This window comes from Manis javanica, chromosome 11, assembly GCF_040802235.1.
Source record: "Manis javanica isolate MJ-LG chromosome 11, MJ_LKY, whole genome shotgun sequence".
Lineage (NCBI taxonomy): Eukaryota > Metazoa > Chordata > Mammalia > Pholidota > Manidae > Manis > Manis javanica.
In genome coordinates this window covers 71,333,825-71,357,243 of record NC_133166.1, presented here as the reverse complement: position 1 = coordinate 71,357,243, position 23,419 = coordinate 71,333,825, and the positions used below count along the sequence as shown (strand labels likewise).

The 23,419-nt window shown below is 40.1% G+C and overlaps 1 protein-coding gene across 1 annotated transcript in view; it reads right to left on the bottom strand.

Annotated features, from left to right (window-relative positions):
• The window catches only part of ACBD3 (acyl-CoA binding domain containing 3), a 59,436-nt gene extending 36,696 nt beyond the window's left edge, over window positions 1-22,740 (bottom strand). Inside the window, exon 1 of the mRNA XM_037008883.2 lies at window positions 22,395-22,740. Within this exon, the coding sequence (XP_036864778.2) occupies window positions 22,395-22,668 (274 nt within the window). The 5' untranslated portion in view covers window positions 22,669-22,740. The remainder of the gene's footprint in view (window positions 1-22,394) is intronic.
• Between the last annotated feature and the right edge of the window lie 679 nt (window positions 22,741-23,419).

The window sequence follows — 23,419 nt, the reverse complement described above, 5'->3', positions numbered from 1 at the left end:
ACACATTCTTCTCAAGTGCACATGGAACATTTTCAAGAATAGATCATATATTAGGCCACAAAAAGAGCCTTGGTAAATTAAAAAAGATTGAAATTGTACCAACCAGTTTCTCAGACCACAAAGGTATGAAACTAGAAATAAATTATGGAAAGAAAATGAAAAATCCCACAAACACATGGAGGCTTCACAACATGCTCCTAAATAACCAATGGATCAATGACCAAATATAAACAGAGATCAAGCAATATATGGAGACAAATGACAACAATAATTCAACACTGCAAAATCTGTGGGACTCAGCAAAGGCTGTGCTAAGAGGAAAGTATACTGCAATACAGGCGAACCTCAGGAAAGAAGAACAATCCCACATTGGCAGTCTAAACTCACAATTAATGAAACTAAAACAAGAACAAATGAGGCTCAAAGTCAGTAGAAGGAGGGACATAATAAGGATTAGAGCAGAAATAAAATTGAGAATAATAAAACAATAGAAAGAATCAATGAAAGCAAGAGCTGGTTCTTCAAGAAAATAAATGAAAAACATAAACCCCTAGTCAGACTTATCAAGAAAAACAGAGTCTACATACATTAACAGAATCAGAAATGAGAAAGGAAAAATCACGACGCCCACCACAAAAATACAAGGAATTATTAGAGAATACTATGAAAAATTATATGTTAAACTAGATAACCTAGAAGAAATGGACAACTTTCTAGAAAAATACAACCTTCCAAGGCTGACACAGAAAAAACAGAAAATCTGAACAGACCAATTACCAGCAATGAAATTGAACTGGTAATCAAAAACCTACAAAAGAACAAAATCCCTGGACCAGATGGCTTCACCGCTAAATTTTATCAAACATTTAGTGAAGACCTAATACCCATTCTCCTTGAAGTTTTCCAAAGAATAGAAGAGGGAATACTTCCAAACTCATTCTATAAGGCCAGCATCACTTTAATACCAAAACCATGCAAAGACACAACAAAAAAAGAAAATTACAGACCAATATCCCTGATGAATATAGATGCAAAAATACTCCACAAAATATTAGCAAACCAAATTCAAAAATACATCAAAAAGATCATCCATCATGATCAAGTTGGATTTATGCCAGGGATGCAAGGATGGTACAACATTCAGACATCCATCAACATCATCCACCACATCAACAAAAAGAAGGACAAAAACCATATGATCATCTCCATTGATGCTAAAAAAGCATCTGACAAAATTCTACAACCATTCATGATAAAAACTCTCAACAAAATGGGTATAGACGGCAAGTACCTCAACATAATAAAGGCCATATATGACAAACCCACAGCCAACATTATACTTAACAGCAAGAAGCTGAAAGCTTTTCTTTTAAGATTCAGAACAAGACAAGGATGCCCACTCTCCCCACTTCTCTTCAACATAGTACCGGAAGTCCTAGCCATGGCAATCAGACAACACAAAGAAATAAAAGGCATCCAGATTGGCAAGGAAGAACTTGAACTGTCCCTGTTTGCAGGTGACATGATATTGTACATAAAAAACCCTAAAGAATCCACTCTAAAACTACTAGATATAATATATGAATTCAGCAAAGTTGCAGGATACAAAATTACTCTGCAGAACTCTGTGGCATTCCTATACACTAATAATGAACTAGTAGAAAGAGAAATCAGGAAAACAATTCCATTCACAGTTGTGTCAAAAAGAATAAAATACCTAGGAATAAACCTAACCAAGGAAGTGAAAGACCTATACCTTGAAAACTACAAGACACTCATGAGAGAAATTAAAGAAGATACCAATAAAAGGAAACACAACCTGTGCTCATGGATAGGAAGAATTAATACTGTCAAAATGGCCATCCTGCCTAAAGCAATCTACAGATTCAATGCAATTCCCATCAAAATACCAAGAGCATTCTTCAACGAACTAGAGAAAACCGTTCTAAAAATTCATATGGAACCACAAAAGACCTCGAATAACCAAAGCAATTCTGAGAAGGAAGAATAAAGCTGGGGGCATTATGCTCCCCAACTTGGCACTCTACTACAAAGCCATAGTAGTCAAGACAATTTTGTATTGGCACAAGAACAGACCCATAGACCAATGGAACAGACTAGAGAGCCCTGATATAAACCCAACCATATATGGTCAATTAATATATGATAAAGGAGCCATGGATATACAATGGGGAAATGACAGCCTCTTCAACAGATGGTGTTGGCAAAACTGGACAGCTACATGTAAGAGAATGAAACTGGATTATTGTTTAACTCCATACACAAAAGTAAACTCAAAATGGATGAAAGACCTGAACGTAAGTCATGAAACCATGAAACTCTTAGAGGACAACATAGGCAAACATCTCCTGAATATAAGCATGAGCAATTTCTTCCTGAAGGCATCTCCTCGAGCAAGGGAAAGAAAAGCAAAAATGAGCTCATGGGACTACATCAAACTAAAAACTTTCTGTATGGCAAAGGACACCATCAACAGAACAAAAAGGCATCCTACAGTATGGGAGAATATATTTGTAAATGACATATCCGACAAGGGGTTAACATCCAAAATATATAAAGAACTTACATGCCTCAACACCCAAAAAGCAAATAATATGATTAAAAAATGGGCAGAGGATCTGAACAGACAGTTCTCCAAAGAAGAAATTCAGATGGCCAACAGACACATGAAAAGATGCTCCACATCACTAATCATCAGGGAAATGCAAATTAAAACCACAATGTGATATCACCTCACACCAGGAAGGATGGTCAGCATCAAAAAGACTAAGAACAACAAATGCTGGCGGGGATGTGGAGAAAGGGGAACCCTCCTACACTGCTGGTGAGAATGTAAGCTAGTTCAACCATTGTGGAAAGCAATATGGAGGTTCCTCAAAAAACTAAAAATAGAAATGCCATTTGACCCGGGAATCCCACTGCTTGGAATTTATCCAAAGAATACAACTTCTCAGATTCAAAAAGACATATGCACCCCTTTGTTTATCGCAGCACTATTTACAATAGGCAAGATATGGAAGCACCCTAAGTGTCCATCAGCAGATTAATGGTTAAAGAAGATGTGGTACATATACACAATGGAATACTATTCAGCCATAAGAAAGAAATCCTACCATTTGCAACAACATGGATTGAGCTGGAGGATAATCCACTCAGTGAAATAAACCAGGCAGAGAAAGATAAGTGCCAAATGATTTCCCTCATTTGTGGAGTATAACAATGAAGGAAAACTGAAGGAACAAAATAGCAGCAGACTCAAGAGACTGTTGAAGGGGCTAGTGGTTACCGAAGGGGAGGAGTGTGGGAGGGCAGGTGGGGATGGAGGGAGAAGGGGATTGAGGGGTATAATATTTAGTACACATGGTGTGGGGGATCACAGGGTGAACAGTGTAGCACAGAGAAGGTAAATAGTGAATGTGTGGCATCTTACTACACTGATGGACAGTGCCTGCAGATAATATGGGTAAATGTAGTAACCACATTGTTTTTTCATGTGAAACCTTCATAAGAGTGTATATCAATAATACCTTAATAACAAATTAAAAAAAAAAAAGAAATGGAACTTTCCCTAGTAAATGGTAAACAGCCCCCACCTCCCTTCTCCTGCTCAGTTCCTGAATGCTGCCAGTAAGATTCACACATCTTAAGCAGGAGTATTTTCAAGAAAAACTAGCCCAAAAGAAAAGACCTACAGATAACTGATTTGAAAGATACTTATGTCTGAGGGTGCCCTTGAGACCTCTGCCTCATCACAGTATAATAAAAGGCTTCTATTCAAGGTCACAATTTGCTATTAATGCCTTACCGTTTAACATGAATGAATACCCAAGAACTACCAGGCATTTGAGAAAGCTTTCAACATGGGGAAAAAAATGTCCAAAACAGATTTTTAAAACAAAAAACCAAAATTTCTATTTAATATCCTTAGAGAGGAAGACTAATATGTCCATGAAGCAAAACAAAGTAAAACTTGAAAGACCATTCAGAGAATAAACTCTTGAAAGTAAAAAATGCAAAAAATTTTAAAACAATTTTTAATATGAAAAATAAAATTGAGGATATCCTGGAAATACAGTAAAAATATAAAGATGGAAAAGATAAGAGAATACTAAATGTAATCCAAAAGATTCACTATCTGGATATTAACAGCATTAGAGTGAAAACAAGAGGAAAAGATGAGAAGAAATTATCAATGAGATAGTACAAGATTTCCCAGAAATAAAGGATACAAGTTAAGAGATCAAGACCAAGATAGAGAGGACAATTAAACGTTCAGCACAGTCATTAATTATAAGTAGTAAATAAACAAAAAGGAAATAACAAATTTCTGAACACTGGAGACAGAGAAAATGCTAAAAACTTCTAAAAAAGAAAACAGGTCACATGCATAGGATCAAGAGTAAGAATGACTACAGATTTCTCAAGAGTATGAATACTGAAAGCTAGAAAACAATGGAATAATATCTTGGTATTCAAGGGGAAATTATTTCCAACCTAGATTTTTATGCCCAGTCAAATTAACTAGATGTGACAGTAAAAATAATCAAATTTTTGTAAAGGCAAGTCTTAAAAATTTTACTTCCTACAAACCCTTTTCTCAAGAAGCTACTTGGGGTGTGTGTGTGCATTTCCAAGGTAAGAGAATAAATAACAGCAAAAGAAAATAAGGGATTTAGGGAAAGGAACCTACATCACAAGGAGGTGAAGGTAATCTCCAAGGTAATGGCTAGGCAGCCAACTCAGAAGGTAGGAAGCTAAAACTGATCAAGAATTAAAGAAGAACGTGGAGAGCCGTCAACAAGTAACAATTGCCTCTAACTACACAAACCACAAAGGGTTTGCACAAGAACCAAACTATAATCAAAGTGCACAATCTGTCTCACCCATGAATAATATAAACAACACTGATATGATCACAAAATGGGATGGCATAAACTTAGGAGTTTGGGAAAATGGAAGGAGTGAGAAACGCACACATATAAGTTTGAATTAAAAAAAAATTAAAGCAGCAGCAGGAAAAAGGAGACAAATATCAGGAAAAAACAGTTAAAATAATGGAAAGTGGTTACCTGGCAGAAATGGTCTTGGAGATAGAAAACAATGGACAAGGAATGTTACTTTTCATTATAAATTGTGTAGTACACTTTACCTTTTAAATGGCTTTGGTTTCCACTTGGATGAAAAGGTAAAATGATTAGTCACATGCTCCATTTTAGCACTCAATCTGTAAGATATATGACATATGTGGTAGGCAGAGGAACAGTCAAAAGAGGCAACCTCCCAATCCCCAGAATCTGTGATCACGTGAGGTTACATGAAAGGGGGGAATGAAGGCCACAGCACACCTCATCCTGGATGACCTATGTGGGCCCAATGTAATCACAAGGTTCCTTATAAATGGAAAGGGGGAAAGAAAGATTTGAAGATGCTATGTCACTGGCTGTCCAAGTGGAGGAAGGGGCCACAGGCTACAGGAAGGAAGCCTCTAGAAGCTGGAAAAGGCAAGGTAACAGGTTCTCCTGAAGGAGAAAAAGAACAGAGCTCTCCTGACACTTTGATTTTATCCAGTGAGACCCATTTTGAACTTGTTCCCTCCAGAACTGTAAGACAACATGTGTCATACTAAGCCACTAAATTTGTGGTATTTTTGTTACAGGAGGAACAGGAAACTAATATACAAAACACATTTTCCCAAGCAATTAAAAACATAAATGGCTTCTAGATTGTCATTAAATTCATAAGTATTTCATTTTAATTTTTTATTAAGGTATTATTGATATACACTCTTATGAAGGTCTCACATAAAAAAACAATGTGGTTACTACATTTACCCATATTATCAAGTCCCCACCCATACCCCAATACAGTCACTGTACATCAGTGTAGTAAGATGCCACAGAGTCACTATTTGCCTTCTCTGTGCTACAGTTTTCTCCATGACCCCCCACACCATGTGTACTAAACCATAACCTCTCAATCCCCTTCTCCCTCCCTACCTACCCACCCTTCCACACCCCTCCCCTTTGGTAACCACTAGTCCCTTCTTGGAAATTCTTAAGTATTTACCTTTATAGTTCTAATAGCATAATAATTTGATAATAGCATTATAATCACAGTTATGAAGCCCAAAGCTCTGAAAGATTAAAATTAAGTCCCTTTCACCTGAAATCAATTATAAGGAAGGTTATTAGTCTCACACCTCAATTACTAGAATAAGGTTAGAGAGAAATTTGTATTTTTCTTCTCTCTGGAGGTAAAGGTAAGAGGGATGTAACAAATTATTTCAATGTCCCTTCTAGCTTTTACTTGATGAAATGAAATCTGTGGGTTGGAATGGATGTTCAAGACATGTGACCAAACTACACAAAGCTTAAATCCCTTCTACATATTCATTTGGCCTACAATAACTTGTTATTGGATACGCATATAAAAAAGATGTAAATTATAGTATCAATAACCTAAAATGTGAGGGAGGCATTAGTACAGAGTTCCTGTATACTGTAAAAGTTACCAGCCTTAACTAGTATAACCCTAAGACATAAATTATGTAAGCTGTGGGACCACAAAGATAGATCATATGGTAGATACATGGAAGATCAGGAAAAGGGATCAAAGTGCATCCACCTGGTAACTGCTAAGCCATGCCTGAGCAAGTCCTGGTGATGGGAACTCACAGTCCCCAGCAGTCCATTCTGTCTTTGGATGGCTGTGATGTTTATCTCTTTATTCTGCATTGATTTCTTTTCTATCCACAGGGTCTGTTTTTAGTTCTCAGCATTAAATAAAACATCTAACACATCAGCCCTCAAAAAGCAACAAATACCCATCATGTTTGCCCTAAGTTCTCTATTCTCTAGGCTAGAACCCCCAGCTTAGTCACTCATAATCCTAAAGACCTGCGCTTACGTTCCACTAACTAAGCATGTAACATGGACAAGTTACTTAACCTTTCTGAGCCTCAATTTTGTTAGCAATAAAATGGAGATAACTTCTCCTTAGGGTTCTTGTGAGGTTAACAATGTGCTCCAAAGTCTTGATCTAGTGCCTGAGCAGCACAGACACCGACTAGACAGCAGCTACTGCAACACTGATGGCAGAGGTCTGAGTCTCCACACTACACAAGTTGTTCTCCTCTGAATGAGCTCCATTTTATCTTTAACCCCAAAGGATGATGCTCCAAACTGAAAGCACTTTCCAGGGATTGATCTGTGCAGACAAGGGCAAGACCATCTATTCCTTCCCTCATCCTAGATACCATATTCCCACCATAGCTGCCTAAGATCAAACCCATTTTCTTTCAGGGCCTATCACATTGTTGCCTCCCAGAGAATACACTTCAAATAAAAGCCATCTTTCAGAAACATTAAAATTAAAACCACAGCTACCCCATGTTGGACTGAGAAAAAAAAAACCTGGCTGATAAATTCTTATACTATGTACAAGTTTAATACACTGTAGTATTTCTAATCCAATGAATATAAAACACTTTGGAAACTGCCTAGCATGTACCAAGCACTTTATAAAAGTTGACTCCCCACCCTCATTAATTCAACACACCTCATAATAAATTCTTATAAGTTCTCTTCAGCAACATAGCAGCCATAGAATACCAATTGCCAGGTACTCTACTATGAGCTTACAATTTCTTGTAATTCTTACAACAACCCTTTGGGTAAAGAAAGGCATACAGTTTAAACAACCAGGAGAACAAGGACTGTACCCCTAATAGTGCTGACTCCAAAGCTCAACTGCCGAAATACTGAGCCAGAGTAGCTCTTATTTTAGTTAACTGATACAAGTACAGCAGTCCCCCCTTCTCTGTAGAGGATACGTTCCTAGACTCCTGGTGGATGCCTGAAACCATGGGTAGTACTGAACCCTATATATACTGTTTTTTCCTAACACACACACCTGTGTTAAAACTTGTAAATTAGGCACAGTAAGAGATTAATAACAGTAATTATAAAATATGACAATTATAACAGTATACTGTAATAAAAGATGAATGTAGTGTCTCTCAAAATCTTATTGTGTTATACTCATCCTTCTTGTGATGTGAGATGATAAAACGCCTAAATGAAATGAAGTGAGGTGAATTTCATAGGTGTTGTGACACAGGGTCAGGCCACTACTGACCCAACAATTCGTCAGAAGGAGGATCACCTGCCATGGACTGCAGCTGATGTGGGAAACTGAAACTGAGGAGACTCTGTGGAGGAGGAGGAGCTACTGTAAAGGTTATCTTCTGAGTGCTGGTGACCAGGCTGTGCTCACTTTATAAAAACTCATCAAGCTATACATTTTTGATCTGTGTACTTTTTTGCATGTGTAGTAAATAAAGGGGAGGCCTCAAGCCAATGTTAAAATCACCTACATTAAAAAAATATATATATACAAACACAAAGAGTTGACCCTTGAACACAGGTTTGAACTGCATGAGTTTCTTATACACAGATTTTTTTCAATAAATACTGGAAAACCTTTTGGAGATTTGGGACCATTGAAAAAACATTTTCTATTCTCAAGCTTACTTTACGGTGAGAATACAGCATATAATACATGTACACAATGTGTGTTAATCGACTGTTTGTTATTAGTAAGGCTTCTGGTCAACAGCAGGCTATTAGCAGTGAAGATTTTAAGGGTCAAAAGTTATATGTGGGGGGCGGAGCCATGATGGCGGCATGATTAGAGCAGTGGAAATCTCCTCCCAAAAACACATAGATCTATGAAAATAAAACAAAGAAAACTCTTCCTTAAATAGAGACCAGAGGACACAGGACAACATCCAGACCACATCCACACCTGCAAGAACCCAGCGCCTTGCGAAGGGGGTAAGATACAAGCCCCAACCCGGCGGGACCCGAGCACCCCTTCCACCGGCTCCCCGCGGGTGGAAAGAAACCGGAGCGGTTTTTTTTTGGCGAGTGCTTTTTGGAAGCCTTAAAGGGACAGGGACCCCAGTGTCAGGGAGGCAGGGCAGCAGGACCGGTGAGCGGGTGCCTGGGACCAGCGCCTGAGGACGGAGAAAATCGCGCGTTTCCCCCCCCTTTTTTTTCTTTTTGGCGAGTACTTTTTGGAAGCCTTAAAGGGACAGCGACCCCAATACCAGCGAAACAGGACAGCAAGACTGGTGAGCGGGTGCCTGAGACCGGTGCCTGGGGACAAAGAAAACTGCGCGTTTTTCCCAATACTAGGGAGGCAGGGCGGTGGGACCGGTGGGCGGGGGCCTGGGGCCGGTGCCTGAGGACAAAGAAAATCGCGCATTTTTCCCTTTTTTTTGGCGAGTGCTTTTTGGAAGCCTTGGAGGGACGGGGACCCCAATACCAGGGAGGCAGGGCAGCAAGACCAGTGGGAGGGTGCCTGGGACAGGCGCCTGAGGACAAAGAAAATCGCGCGTTTCCCCCTTTTTTTTCTTTTTGGCGAGTGCTTTTTGGAGGCCTTAGGGGGGACCCCAGTGCTAGGGAGGCAGGGCAGCAGGACCAGTGGGCGGGTGCCTGGGACTGGCGTCTGAGGACAAACAGTATCGCATGTTTTTCCTTTTTTTATGTTATTTTATTTATTTTTTGGCGGGTGCTTGTTGGAAGCCTTGAAGGGACAGGGACCCTGGTGCTGGGGAGGCAGAGCAGCAGTACCGGTGAGCGAGTGCCTGGGATCGGCGCCTGAGGACAAAGAAAATCGCGTGTTTTTCCTTTTTTTTTTTTTTCCTTTTCCTCTTTCATTGTTGCTGTTGTTGTTTTGGTTTGGAGAGTGCTTTTTGGAAGTCTTAAAGGGGCAGGGCTGGGCACTTAGACCAGAGGCAGGGAATCTGGGGATCTCTGGGCACTCTAACCCCCTGGGCAACGGGGAGCACAGACGCCCCTTACAGAGATAAATAGCCTCCCGGCCACTCCCCCTCCAACGGGGCTCCACCATTTTGGAGGAGTGGCCCCAGCCAGGCCACGCCCACAGCAACAGCGGAGATAAACTCCATAGCAAAAGGGCAGGTAGCAGAAGCCCAGTCTGCGCACAGCTGACAAGCATAAGCCACTAGAGGTCGCTATTCTCCCAGGAGAGGAAGGCCACAAACCAACAAGAAGGGAAGCTCTTCCAGCGGTCACTTGTACCAGCTCTGCAAACTATCTCTATCACCATGAAAAGGCAAAACTACAGGCAGACAAAGATCACAGAGACAACACCTGAGAAGGAGACAGACCTAACCAGTCCTGCTGAAAAAGAATTCAAAATAAAAATCATGAACATGCTGACAGAGATGCAGAGAAAAATGCAAGAGCAATGGGATGAGATGCAGAGAAAAATGCAAGAGCAATGGGATGAAGTCCGGAGGGAGATCACAGATGTCAGGAAGGAGATCACAGAAGTGAAACAATCCCTGGAAGGATTTATAAGCAGAATGGATAAGATGCAAGAGGCCATTGAAGGAATAGAAACCAGAGAATAGGAACATATAGAAGCTGACATAGAGAGAGATAAAAGGATCTCCAGGAACGAAACAACACTAAGAGAACTATGTGACCAATACAAAAGGAATAATATTCGTATTATAGGGGTACCAGAAGAAGAAGAAAGAGGAAAAGGGATAGAAAGTCTCTTTGAAGAAATAATTGCTGAAAACTTCTCCAGAGGAAATAATCGAACAGACCACGGAAATACACAGAACCCCCAACAGAAAGGATCCAAGGAGGACAACACCAAGACACATAATAATTAAAATGGCAAGAATTAAGGACAAGGAAAGTTTTAAAGGCAGCTAGAGAGAAAAAGGTCACCTATAAAGGAAAACCCATCGGGCTAACATCAGACTTCTCGACAGAAACCCTACAGGCGAGAAGACAATGGCATGATATATTTAATGCAATGAAACAGAAGGGCCTTGAACCAAGGAAACTGTATCCAGCACGACTATCATTTAAATATGACGGCAGGATTAAACAATTCCCAGATAAGCAAAAGTTGAGGGAATTTGCTTCCCACAAATCACCTCTACAGGGCATCCTACAGGGACTGCTCTAGGTGGGAGCACTCCTAAAAAGAGCACAGAACAAAACATACAACATATGAAGAATGGAGGAGGAGGAAGGAGGAATAAGAAGGGAGAGAATAAAAGAATCTCCAGACAGTGTATATAAGAGCTCATAAGCGAGCTAAATTAGGCAGTAAGATACTAAAGAAGGTAACCTTGAACCTTGGGTAACCACGAATCTAAAGCCTGCAATGGCAATAAGTACATATCTCTCAATAGTCACCCTAAATGTAAATGTACTTAATGCACCAATCAAAAGACACAGAGTAATAGAATGGATAAAAAAGCGCAGACCCATCTATATGCTGCTTACAAGAAACTCACCTTAAACTGAAAGACAAGCACAGACTAAAAGTCAAGGGATGGAAAAACGTATTTCAGGCAAACAACAGTGAGAAGAAAGCAGGGGTTGCAGTACTAATATCAGACAAAATAGACTTCAAAACAAAGAAAGTAACAAGAGATAAAGAAGGACGGTACATAATGATAAAGGGCTCAGTCCAACAAGAGGATATAACCATTCTAAATATATATGCACCCAATACAGGAAGACCAGCATATGTGAAAGAAATACTAACAGAACTAAAGAGGGAAATAGACTGAAATGCATTCACTCTAGGAGACTTCAACACACCACTCACCCCAAAGGAGATCCACCGGGCAGAAAATAAGTAAGGACACACAGGCACTGAACAACACACTACAATAGATGGACCTAATAGACATCTACAGAACTCTACATCCAAAGCAATAGGATATACATTCTTCTCAAGTGCACATGGAACATTCTCCAGAATAGACCACATACTAGGTCACAAAAAGAGCCTCAGTAAATTCCAAAATATTGAAATTCTACCAACCAATTATTCAGACCACAAAGGTATAAAAGTAGAAATAAATTCTACAAAGAAAACAAAAAGGCTCACACACACATGGAGGCTTAACAACATGCTACTAAATAATCAATGGATCAATGAACAAATCAAAATAGAGATCAAGGAATATATAGAAAAAAATGACAACAACAACACAAAGCCCCAACTTCTGTGGGACGCAGCGAAAGCAGTCTTAAGAGGAAAGTATATAGCAATCCAGGCACACTTGAAGAAGGAAGAACAATCCCAAATGAATAGTCTAACATCACAATTATCAAAACTGGAAAAAGAAGAACAAATGAGGCCTAAAGTCAGCAGAAGGAGGGACATAATAAAGATCAGAGAAGAAATAAACAAAATTGAGAAGAATAAAACAATAGCAAAAATCAACAAAACCAAGAGCCGGTTCTTTGAGAAAATAAACAAAATAGATAAGCCTCTAGCCAAACTTATTAAGAGAAAAAGAGAATCAACACAAATCAACATAATCAGAAATGAGAATGGAAAAATCACGACAGACTCCACAGACATACAAAGAATTATTAAAGACTACTATGAAAACCTATATGCCAACAGGCTGGAAAACCTAGAAGAAATGGACAACTTCCTAGAAAAATACAACCTCCCAAGACTGACCAAGGAAGAAACACAAAAGTTAAACAAACCAATTACGAGCAAAGAAATTGAAACGGTAATCAAAAAACTACCCAAGAACAAAACCCCGGGGCCAGACGGATTTACCTCGGAATTTTATCAGACACACAGAGAAGACATAATACCCATTCTCCTTAAAGTTTTCCAAAAAATAGAAGAAGAGGGAATACTCCCAAACTCATTCTATGAAGCCAACATCACCCTAATACCAAAACCAGGCAAAGACCCCACCAAAAAAGAAAATTACAGACCAATATCCCTGATGAATGTAGATGCAAAAATACTCAATAAAATATTAGCAAACAGAATTCAACAGTATATCAAAAGGATCATACACCATGACCAAGTGGAATTCATCCCAGGGATGCAAGGATGGTACAACATTCAAAAATCCATCAACATCATCCACCACATCAACAAAAAGAAAGACAAAAACCACATGATCATCTCCATAGATGCTGAAAAAGCATTTGACAAAATTCAACATCCATTCATGATAAAAACTCTCAGCAAAATGGGAATAGAGGGCAAGTACCTCAACATAATAAAGGCCATATATGATAAACCCACAGCCAGCATTATACTGAACAGCGAGAAGCTGAAAGCATTTCCTCTGAGATCGGGAACTAGACAGGGATGCCCACTCTCCCCACTGTTATTTAACATAGTACTGGAGGTCCTAGACACGGCAATCAGACAAAACAAAGAAATACACGGAATCCAGATTGGTAAAGAAGAAGTTAAACTGTCACTATTTGCAGATGATATGATACTGTACATAAAAAACCTTAAAGACTCCACTCCAAAACTACTAGAACTGATATCGGAATACAGCAAAGATGCAGGATACAAAATCAACACACAGAAATCTGTAGCTTTCCTATACACTAACAATGAACCAATAGAAAGAGAAATCAGGAAAAGAACTCCATTCACCATTGCATCAAAAAGAATAAAATACCTAGGAATAAACCTAACCAAAGCAGTGAAAGACTTATACTTATACAAGTCACTCTTAAGAGAAATTAAAGGGGACACTAATAAATGGAAACTCATCCCATGCTCATGGCTAGGAAGAATTAATATCGTCAAAATGGCCATCCTGCCCAAAGCAATATACTGATTTGATGCAATCCCTCTCAAATTACCAGCAACATTCTTCAATGAATTGGAACAAATAATTCAAAAATTCATATGGAAACACCAAAGACCCCGAATAGCCAAAGCAATCCTGAAAAAGAAGAATAAAGTAGGGGGGATCTCACTCCCCAACTTCAAGCTCTACTACAAAGCCATAGTAATCAAGACAATTTGGTACTGGCACAAGAAAAGAGCCACAGACCAGTGGAACAGATTAGAGACTCCAGAAATTAACCCAAACATAAATGGTCAATTAATATTTGATAAAGGAGCCATGGATATACAATGGCAAAATGACAGTCTCTTCAACAGATGGTGCTGGCAAACCTGGACAGCTACATGTAGGAGAATGAAACTGGACCTTTGTCTAACCCCATATACAAAAGTAAACTCAAAATGGATCAAAGACCTGAATGTAAGTCATGAAACCATTAAACTCTTGGAAAAAAACATAGGCAAAAACCTCTTAGACATAAACATGAGTGACCTCTTCTTGAACATATCTCCCCGGGCAAGGAAAACAACAGCAAAAATGAAGTGGGACTACATTAAGCTGAAAAGCTTCTGTACAGCGAAAGACACCATGAATAGAACAAAAAGGAACCCTACAGTATGGGAGAATATATTTGAAAATGACAGATCCGATAAAGGCTTGATGTCCAGAATATATAAAGAGCTCACACGCTTCAACAAACAAAAAACAAATAACCCAATTAAAAAGTGGGCAGAGGAACTGAACAGACAGTTCTCTAAAAAAGAAATACAGATGGCCAACAGACACATGAAAAGATGCTCCACATCGCTAATTATCAGAGAAGTGCAAATTAAAACTACAATGAGGTATCACCTCACACCAGTAAGGATAGCTGCCATCCAAAAGACAGACAACAACAAATGTTGGCGAGGCTGTGGAGAAAGGGGAACCCTCCTACACTGCTGGTGGGAATGTAAATTAGTTCAACCATTGTGGAAAACAGTATGGAGGTTCATCAAAATGCTCAAAACAGACCTACCATTTGACCCAGGAATTCCACTCCTAGGAATTTACCCTAAGAACGCAGCAATCAAGTTTGAGAAAGACAGATGCACCCCTATGTTTATTGCAGCACTATTTACAATAGCCAAGAATTGGAAGCAACCTAAATGTCCATCGGTAGATGAATGGATAAAGAAGATGTGGTACATATACACAATGGAATACTACTCAGCCATAAGAAGTGGAAAAATCCAACCATTTGCAGCAACATGGATGGAACTGGAGAGTATTATGCTCAGTGAAATAAGCCAAGTGGACAAAGAGAAATACCAAATGATTTCACTCATCTGAGGAGTATAAGAACAAAGGAAAAACTGAAGGAACAAAACAGCAGCGGAATTACAGAACCCAAAAATGGACTATCAGGTACCAAAGGGAAAGGAACTGGGGAGGATGGGTGGGCAGGTATGGATAAGGGAGGGGAAGAAGAAGGGGGGTATTAAGATTAGCATGCATGGGGGCAGGGAGAAAGGGGAGAGTGGGCTGTACAACACAGAGGACAAGTAGTGACTCTACAACATTTTGCTAAGCTGATGGACAGTAACCGTAATGTGGTTGTTAGGGGGGACCTGATATAGGGGAGAGCATAGTAAACATAGTATTCTTCATGTAAGTGTAGATTAAAGATTAAAAAATAAAAGAAATAAAGAAGGAAAAGGGGGATTACTCCTTGATAGGATAAAACTATTGGTAAATCAAAGATCAACACATGCTTTAAATATCCTTAATGTTGATCACTTAAAGGGTGTCAGATTATCAGCTATGGAGGTACTCTTTTCTGATAATATTCCTTTCTCTTAATAATAAAAAAAAAAAGCAGTTCCTGTGTGCTGACCTCCAATGAGTTCTACACAGTGGTATAGAGGGCATGTCAAAGTGTGGGCAAAGGGTCTGTTTGTTTCTATGCAGAAGATCAAGGCCTAGCTTGGCTACCCAGAAAATGAACTAAGATACGCTATGAGGAGGGGCTTCCGGCATCAGCACTCTCTGGAGGACTTGTGCCGGGGGATGATCATCAAAAAGCCTCCACAGGGATCCGGACGATGCTGCGGTTGTGGCTGCATCCACCCCACCATTTCCTGGACTTGCCATTGGAATGAGGAGGGAGATGTCTAGGCTGGCATGTGCATACAGTGAGACAACAAATTTGACCGGATCTGTACTGTTGGAACTCAACCAGGAGTTGGGAGGGGTGCAAGTTGTAGCACTCCAAAATCTTATGACTATAGACTATCTACGGTTAAAAGAACATATGGGATGTGAACAGATCCCAGAAATGGGTTGCTTTAATTTGTCTGATTTCTCTCAGACTGTTCAAGTACAGTTGGACAATATCCATCAAATCATAGACAAATTTTCACAAATGCCTAAGGTGCCTAAATGGTTTTCTTGTCTTCACTGGAGATGGATGGTAATTACAGATTTGCTTTGTTTATGTCACCGTATTCCTATTATGTTAATATGTGAGCGCAAGTTAGTTAGTAGTTTAAAACCTACACATGCTTAAGGTACTCTACAGGAAGATATGTCAAAGAAATAATCAATCCTCCCATGTTTTCCTCCATATGCTACCTCTATAGCTTTTCTTCTTCCTTCCTAATTACAACCCTTAAATAGAATTCGTGCCTCATATTGAATTTACTGAATATCATAATTCCTCCAGGTGGTAAAGATACCTCGAGACAAGTGCTGGGCATAGAAGCCACAGGGCATAAATATGCAAAGAAGTAAAAAGCTAACCTTTTCAAACAATATGGCTTCTCTCTCACTTACCAACTTTACATTTCCCTGTATGGCCCCGGAAGATGACTGGTTAGCCAGAGACGGGTAAGATTCCTCAAGGGAGGAACAACCTAAGACAGGCACAGTCGCAGGGGGGCCATCAGGTGAGAAATTGGGGATCAACAGAGGTGAGGCTCAGAACCTCACCCCCCTGTTTTGAGAGAAATCTTCTGCATCTGTGGATGTTTTGCTGCCCTTGTCTAGCTTGGATTAATACTTAGGCCATAGGCATACACCTGATCATGTACATTTGCCCTCTTACAGCACTAAACTATGTTTTCTACCTTTATCTTGCATCTACCTACCACTTCAGCATTTTATTAAAAATAAAAATAATAATAATAATAAAGGGAGAAATGTGGGATCCACATATAAATCAAGTATAAAAATCAAACGAATATTCATATTTGACCCGATTGTTTATAGTTCATAATGCGTGATCAAAACCGAAAGTTTCTGTGATGAATGCCCTTGTATTGTTCACCATGTAAGAATTTATTCACTATGTAAGAATTCGTTCACCATGTAAGAACTTGTTCGTTATGCTTCAGAAGATTGGAGGCTGATGAGAATTAGGCTTGAGATAGATTAATGATTGTGCATTGAGCATTGACCCCCCTATACAGAATTTTATTGTTGTTAACAACCATTTGGTCAATAAATATGAGAGATGCCCTCTAAAAAAAAAAAAAAAAACAGAAGGAAGAAAACGGCAGCAGACTCACAGAACCCAAGAATGGACTAACAGTTACCAAAGGGAAAGGGACTGGGGAGGATGGGTGGGAAGGGAGGGAGAAAGGGGAAAAGGGGGCATTACAATTCACACACATAATGTAGGGGGTGGGGGCCATGGGGAAGGCAGTATACACAGAAGACGAGTAGTGATTCTACAGCATCTTACTACGCTGATGGACAGTGACTATAATCGGGTATGTGGGGAGGACTTGGTGAAGGGGGGAGTCTAGTAAACATAATGTTACTCATGTAATTGTAGATTAATGATACCAAAATAAAAAAACAGAAGAGAAAAAAAAAAGTTATATGTGGATTTCCAACTACAAAGGGGGTCAGTGCCCCTAATCCTCACCTTGTTTAAGGATCAACTGTATAAACATATCCTTGAATCCAGTCTTCAAAGGAAAACTTTAGTTAAGCTCAGATTTAAGATGAACTAGCAAATTAAAAAATAAAATGTTTGAGAGGCATTACTTGGTGCTTTGATTTTCTTTCTTACAACTGTTTCTTAGGTCTATACATTCTCCTATACTAAAGTCTAAGAGTAAAGACAATAAAGAAGGGAAAAATAAGCTCAAAATTTAATACATGTTCAACTTGAAATTATGTGAGGCCGGAACACTTACAGGAGACACACAATAATTATGTATGTTACCAAAGAATAAATTACAGCTGTACAGTATTTTAAAACACCAATAGGGGCCATCTATAAATGTTCTCATAAGGTTGTATGTTTAAAGAAGACAAAAGGAAACAGAACTGCTTCAGCATGTCTATATGACTGCTTCTTTGCTATCAGTAGTATAACTGAGTGAAATCAACAGCAATGCCCTCAGAAACGCATTAACAATTCCATAAACAAACTGAGTTCAAGACTTAAGTTCCTCCAAATTCAACCAGAGCTTCCTTTTACATATATTATCCTCAAAATACTCTCCCCCCCCACACACCCCTAGATCTGACTCCTAAAAAGGACTAGAAATAATGACCAATTCATTAGCAATGAGTACCACTCCTATTACCCAGACTATGTATCTTCAAATGTCTCTTCCCACTAAAAGGAATCATGTCTCCCTGGAGAAATGGCTGATTTCTGCTGAGGCAGGAAATGTCTAAGATGAACCTGGACCATCTCATCATACTAGACAGCAGGGTAGCCCTGGGAGGTTACTAGTCATGTCAAAGGAACTTAGGCTCCCCCTTGCCAAAGATGGTTCAAGTTAAGCATCAATAACCTAAAAAATATATGTATATTATGTTTGAAAGCATGAGTACAAAATGACATTTAAAAAAACTGTTCCAATGTAAGAACGTTTATCAATTGCACCTCAATTAAAAAAAAATAAGCACACCTAAAACAAAAAACTGTTACCTTCCAAGGCTGTGAAGGAGACAACTCGAAGGAGAAAATCTTGAAAAACTAATAAAAAGGGGGAAAGAAGCATTAACCTACCCTTTCTCATTTGAATTTGTAACCCAGACCAAACAGTATATGAGGAAAAGTACTGCAGTGAAGACAATTAGAATATCCCCATTTTTCAATCCCTAATGAATTAATGTATCTATTTTCAATTTACAAGATTAAAAAAAAATCATCACAGTGGCTAAATGTAGGCCTCCCAAAAGATCTAATATTGTATTACGAGCAATGGGATCCAGTGTATCAATATTTGAACAGGAACATTTACTTCAGTCCTTTGGAGGTGATTTTGCCCCCATTTTGTTCAAAACTTCAAAACTGATAGCAATGTATGTGAGAATTCAGAGTACATGGTTCTCATACTTTTCCAGGTATCTAAAGAGACTGTCAATAAAGCGATCACATGTACATGAACAATAAAATTCTTTCCATTGGCCCTTAATATTTTCAAGCAAACACACTAAAGAAGTTCCAAAATGTGGTAAGGCATCAGGGTAGGCAGCTTTAGTTTTGAGTATTTTTCTCAGACCACCACCAGAAAAAGCAGGGTCCTATCTGCTTCCATCTCCAATGAACATTATTACATTGGAAAGTGGGAAGAACTGTCTTTGAAATCGTAAAACTAACTTTTCTTCTTACTACAACTAACTGACCAGCCTGAGGCCAAGCTAGGAAACTGGGATAACTATACCCTCACTGAAAGGCTGTGGAGGATCACACAATATAGTGTATGTATAGCTCTCAAAACAGAACCTGACATTTAGTGAATAACTGTTCAATAACTGGTAGCAATTATTCTGGAATGTTAGGTTAATGCCACCATCTACGAGCTTAATGTAATGAGGCAATAAAGTATTAGAGAAGGAAAAATTCACCCCAAGAACTTTAAAAACCAAAATACAGTTCCCTGGGTTAGCTCCATCCCAGAAATATGAAAGCTACAATAAAGCCAACCAATAGTCCTTCCTAAAGAGATAAGAAAACCACCTCAATCTTGCTAAACTAGAATTGGGCAAATTTTGCTCCTTTAAAAACCTTCAAAGGCTCCTTTCTACCTACAAAAAAGCTATTTACACATGACATTCAGGTCCTTCCACGGATCTGCCACTGACTTACTGTTTCAGCTCTCTCCATCAAACCACTTCCTATTTGCCATTTCCCAGACACATGTCTTGCCCTCTCATGGCTCTAGACTGTTCTCTGCAATATCTGCTCCCTGGATCCTGCACATTACAGTGCACTTCACATTGCATTGTCACTGGGTCTTTAACTCCTTTTGGACTCTAAGTTCCTTAATAGCAAAAGGGAATGTACTATTCATTTAGAGTGGTACCCTAATATAACACTCTATCCATAAGGATTCAATAATGTCTAAAATTTAGATGGTAAAATTCTAACTTATATTTACCCATATTTTCATCTAATATTTCACTTTTGCCTTCACAAAATTAGGAGTAGTTAACATAATGGATTCAGTCACTGGCCTGTGACCACTGTGACAGGGATGGAATAAGAAACAAGGTTCCTGATTCCCAACCCAAGTTATTTTCAATGGAAAAAGATATTCATTCTTTCAAGATTCATATTTACTCCACAGCATAAGATAAATGATTTCTAATTCTTGTGAGATACCTGATACAAAACCACAAAAGAGTGACCAATTAGAAGTCCTCTCAAGACTGATAAAAATGCCAAGAATTACAATGGACAAATCCACACATTAAAACAAAGGCAGCAATACTTGATTCACCCCATTTTCCGTAATTCTCCTGACAACTTTTAGATGCTTCCTTTCAGCACTTCCTGTCCAATTAGGCATCTAACATACTAATAGCTTCTTCACTGCTAACTATCTAATGCTTCATGCAGAAAGGTAGCTTTTAATTGCTACACTAGTAGTTCTCCTTTTAAGTATTTGAATACTGCTTTGAGAGCTTAATTTAGGAACTGAGTGAACCATCCCTGTTAACATAGTTTTTTCTCTAAGGTCACTGATGAGGCCTCCCAATTATAGGTTCCCATAGGAGTCCCACCACTCAACAAACATGTTAAAATAAGGTTAGGTTTAGACCAAATCTTAAATCTGAGACATCAAATTTCATTTAGTCAAGCTATATATATAATCGAATCTAGAAGAGGAAAATTGTCTAGGCATTTACATGGCAAATAGAATCCAGAGTTTCCTGACCCCAAAGCAATGTTGTTTACTGCACATTATTCTTTCAAATAAAATATTACTACTATTTTCAAATAAGACAGGCTCTTATTTGAAAGAAAATGAAATTTTTTTTATTATTACCTATTTATCTTTTTGTTAGTCATGTCGCAAAAGCTAGGATTAGAAGTTTGATTCTTTATTCTTATACACTCTTCTGCTACCATATAATCTTACTGAACATTGAGAAAATACATTGTAATAAAAATTTTAAGTAAAATGTAGTTATATGAACTGTACAGAAACCACCAGATTTTTATATAGGTGGTAATATATCACTGCCAAAGGAAACTCTAAATTCATGCCAGTGACCTGAAGGTGAAGTGATATAAACCCATTAGCCATTACCAATTTCCTAGCTAGCTAGTGCAGAGAGCTGAACTCATTGTGAAATGACATATATTTCAAGGGTAAACTTTTTAATAAGAAATGCAATGACTGTGGAATGATCAAATGTTCTGAAAAATTTACAAAAGAGACATTCATTAGTTTGCACAATTACAGTTATGCTGTAAGAAAACAAGTAACTTTTGCATGTATCACTACAATGAACTACTCAAGCTGAGCTAGCAAAATATGTCCTCCAAAAGGTACTTCCTCTGGGAAAAGCGTCATAAACAATGCTGTCCTGGAATGTATATGAAACCTAGCAACCACTCTTCAAGTTTCGTTTGCTTAGTCTCCCTTTGCTCACTCAACCTATGAGATCTAAACATCTCTAATCAAACTAACGGGCACCAGTCTTTCCCACTGACAAGATCATGTAACTAGGATCACCAACCATTCGGCTTAGCGAATCACCCAATTAAAAAAAAACCACACATCACAATCTTGCTCTAATAAGCAAGAGTCATTTTACAATTCAATCTTCGAGAAGCAAAGAGGGTACTTTTAGGCCTCAACTCTTGAGAATTCACTCTTGCATACTGTTCGCAAAGTAGAATTTTAACTATCTAGACGATACTTGAACATAGCAGGCACCCCTTTTCTTCATGGTTTGACAAGCCAGAGGGGATGTATTCTCTTAATACATTACTTCCTCCTCCGGGACACATCACTACTGCCAGGTGATCAGGTCTATTTGAGTTCCAGTCCGAGTATGACTGGAAAGGGTATTTTGGAACTGATGAAAGATTTGCTCACTACAGAAAAGGATAAAAATCGGCTGGGTCTGATTTGACAACCCATAGGAAACAGAAAAGAAATGCGACGGTAAAACGGACAACCCCAGAATGGGGTCCTCCGGGAGAGAAAGAGCTCATTCTTCTACCCTGGTTCGTGACAACCCGAGCAGCTCAATCAGGTGAACTGTCCGCAACTTCGCGGAGGCGGGCCTCGGATTGGAGAGCCGCTGGTCCAGGCCCTTCGGGGGTGTGACCAGGCGCCAACTTCAGGTGCCCCCAGGGCGGAGCTCTGCGCCCAGCACGGGTGGGTGAGATGAGACTGCCCGGTGGACCGGGCGGTAGAGGTGGCGGGCGGGCCGGCAGGCTCACCTTTGAAGAAGCGCAGCGCGAGGCCGTACAGCTCCTCCAGGCCGAAGCCCCAGCGCTGCTCTAGCCGCCGCGCCTCCTCCTCCGCCGCCTCCCCGGGTTCCGGCCGCTCCCCGGCGGCGCACGGACCCCGGCCGGACCCAGGGGGCGAGGGCGGCGGCAGCGGCGGCGGCAGCAGCGGGGCGCCCTCCGCGCCGGGCCGCTCCTCCGGGTCCGGGCTCAGCGTAAGGCCGTCAACGGAGACCTCGAGCCGCTCGGCATTCAGCACAGCCGCCATCTCCGCTGCTGCGCCTCCTCGGCGGGGACAGGCGGCGGCCACGTATCGACTTCCTGCGGACCTCTGACCTCCGCTAGCCGACACCGGAACTTCCGCCGCCGAGGAGGCTCGAAGGCGGGGAGGGCTGGGCTCGGCGCTCCGCCCCCACGGGAGCAGCCCCCGTCTCTTCTTTCCCCTCCGCACGGCCAGGGCCCGGCTGTCTTCTGCTCAAATCCCCGCGCTTGAGCTCTTGCGGCCCTCGATCAGGCTGGCGGGCCGTGACCCGGGGTGGCCCCCTTACCCCGGGAAGGAGACCCCGTCCTCAGGATCGTGCGGGGGTCGCGGCTCCCCCGCCCCCACCGATCCGGGCGGCCCTACAACAGCAGGTCTGAGGAAATGCAGGGCAAATGCTTTTTCCTTTAAGTAGGAAACCGGCTGCGGAGAAATTCGGTGGCTTCCCTGAGGCAGTGGTAAATGGGCAGAGCCTGGTTTTGCGAGAACTGACGCCCTTACAATTTGTGGGGCCCTCTTTAAGGAAAAATCACAAAAAATTAGATGCAAAAAGTCAGGGAGGAAAGTGAATATGTACTTAGAACCAGAAAGAAATCCCAAATGACATTCTGGGAAGTTTTCAAATCTCGGAAACATGGCAAGTACCACAAAAGTTTTGTTAACTCCTGACGTACTTCTTTCTATAGGTGTCCAAAAGAAGTAACGGTTTTTTTTTTTAAAGATTGAATATGCCCTTGACATTATGTATATTCACCAGTGT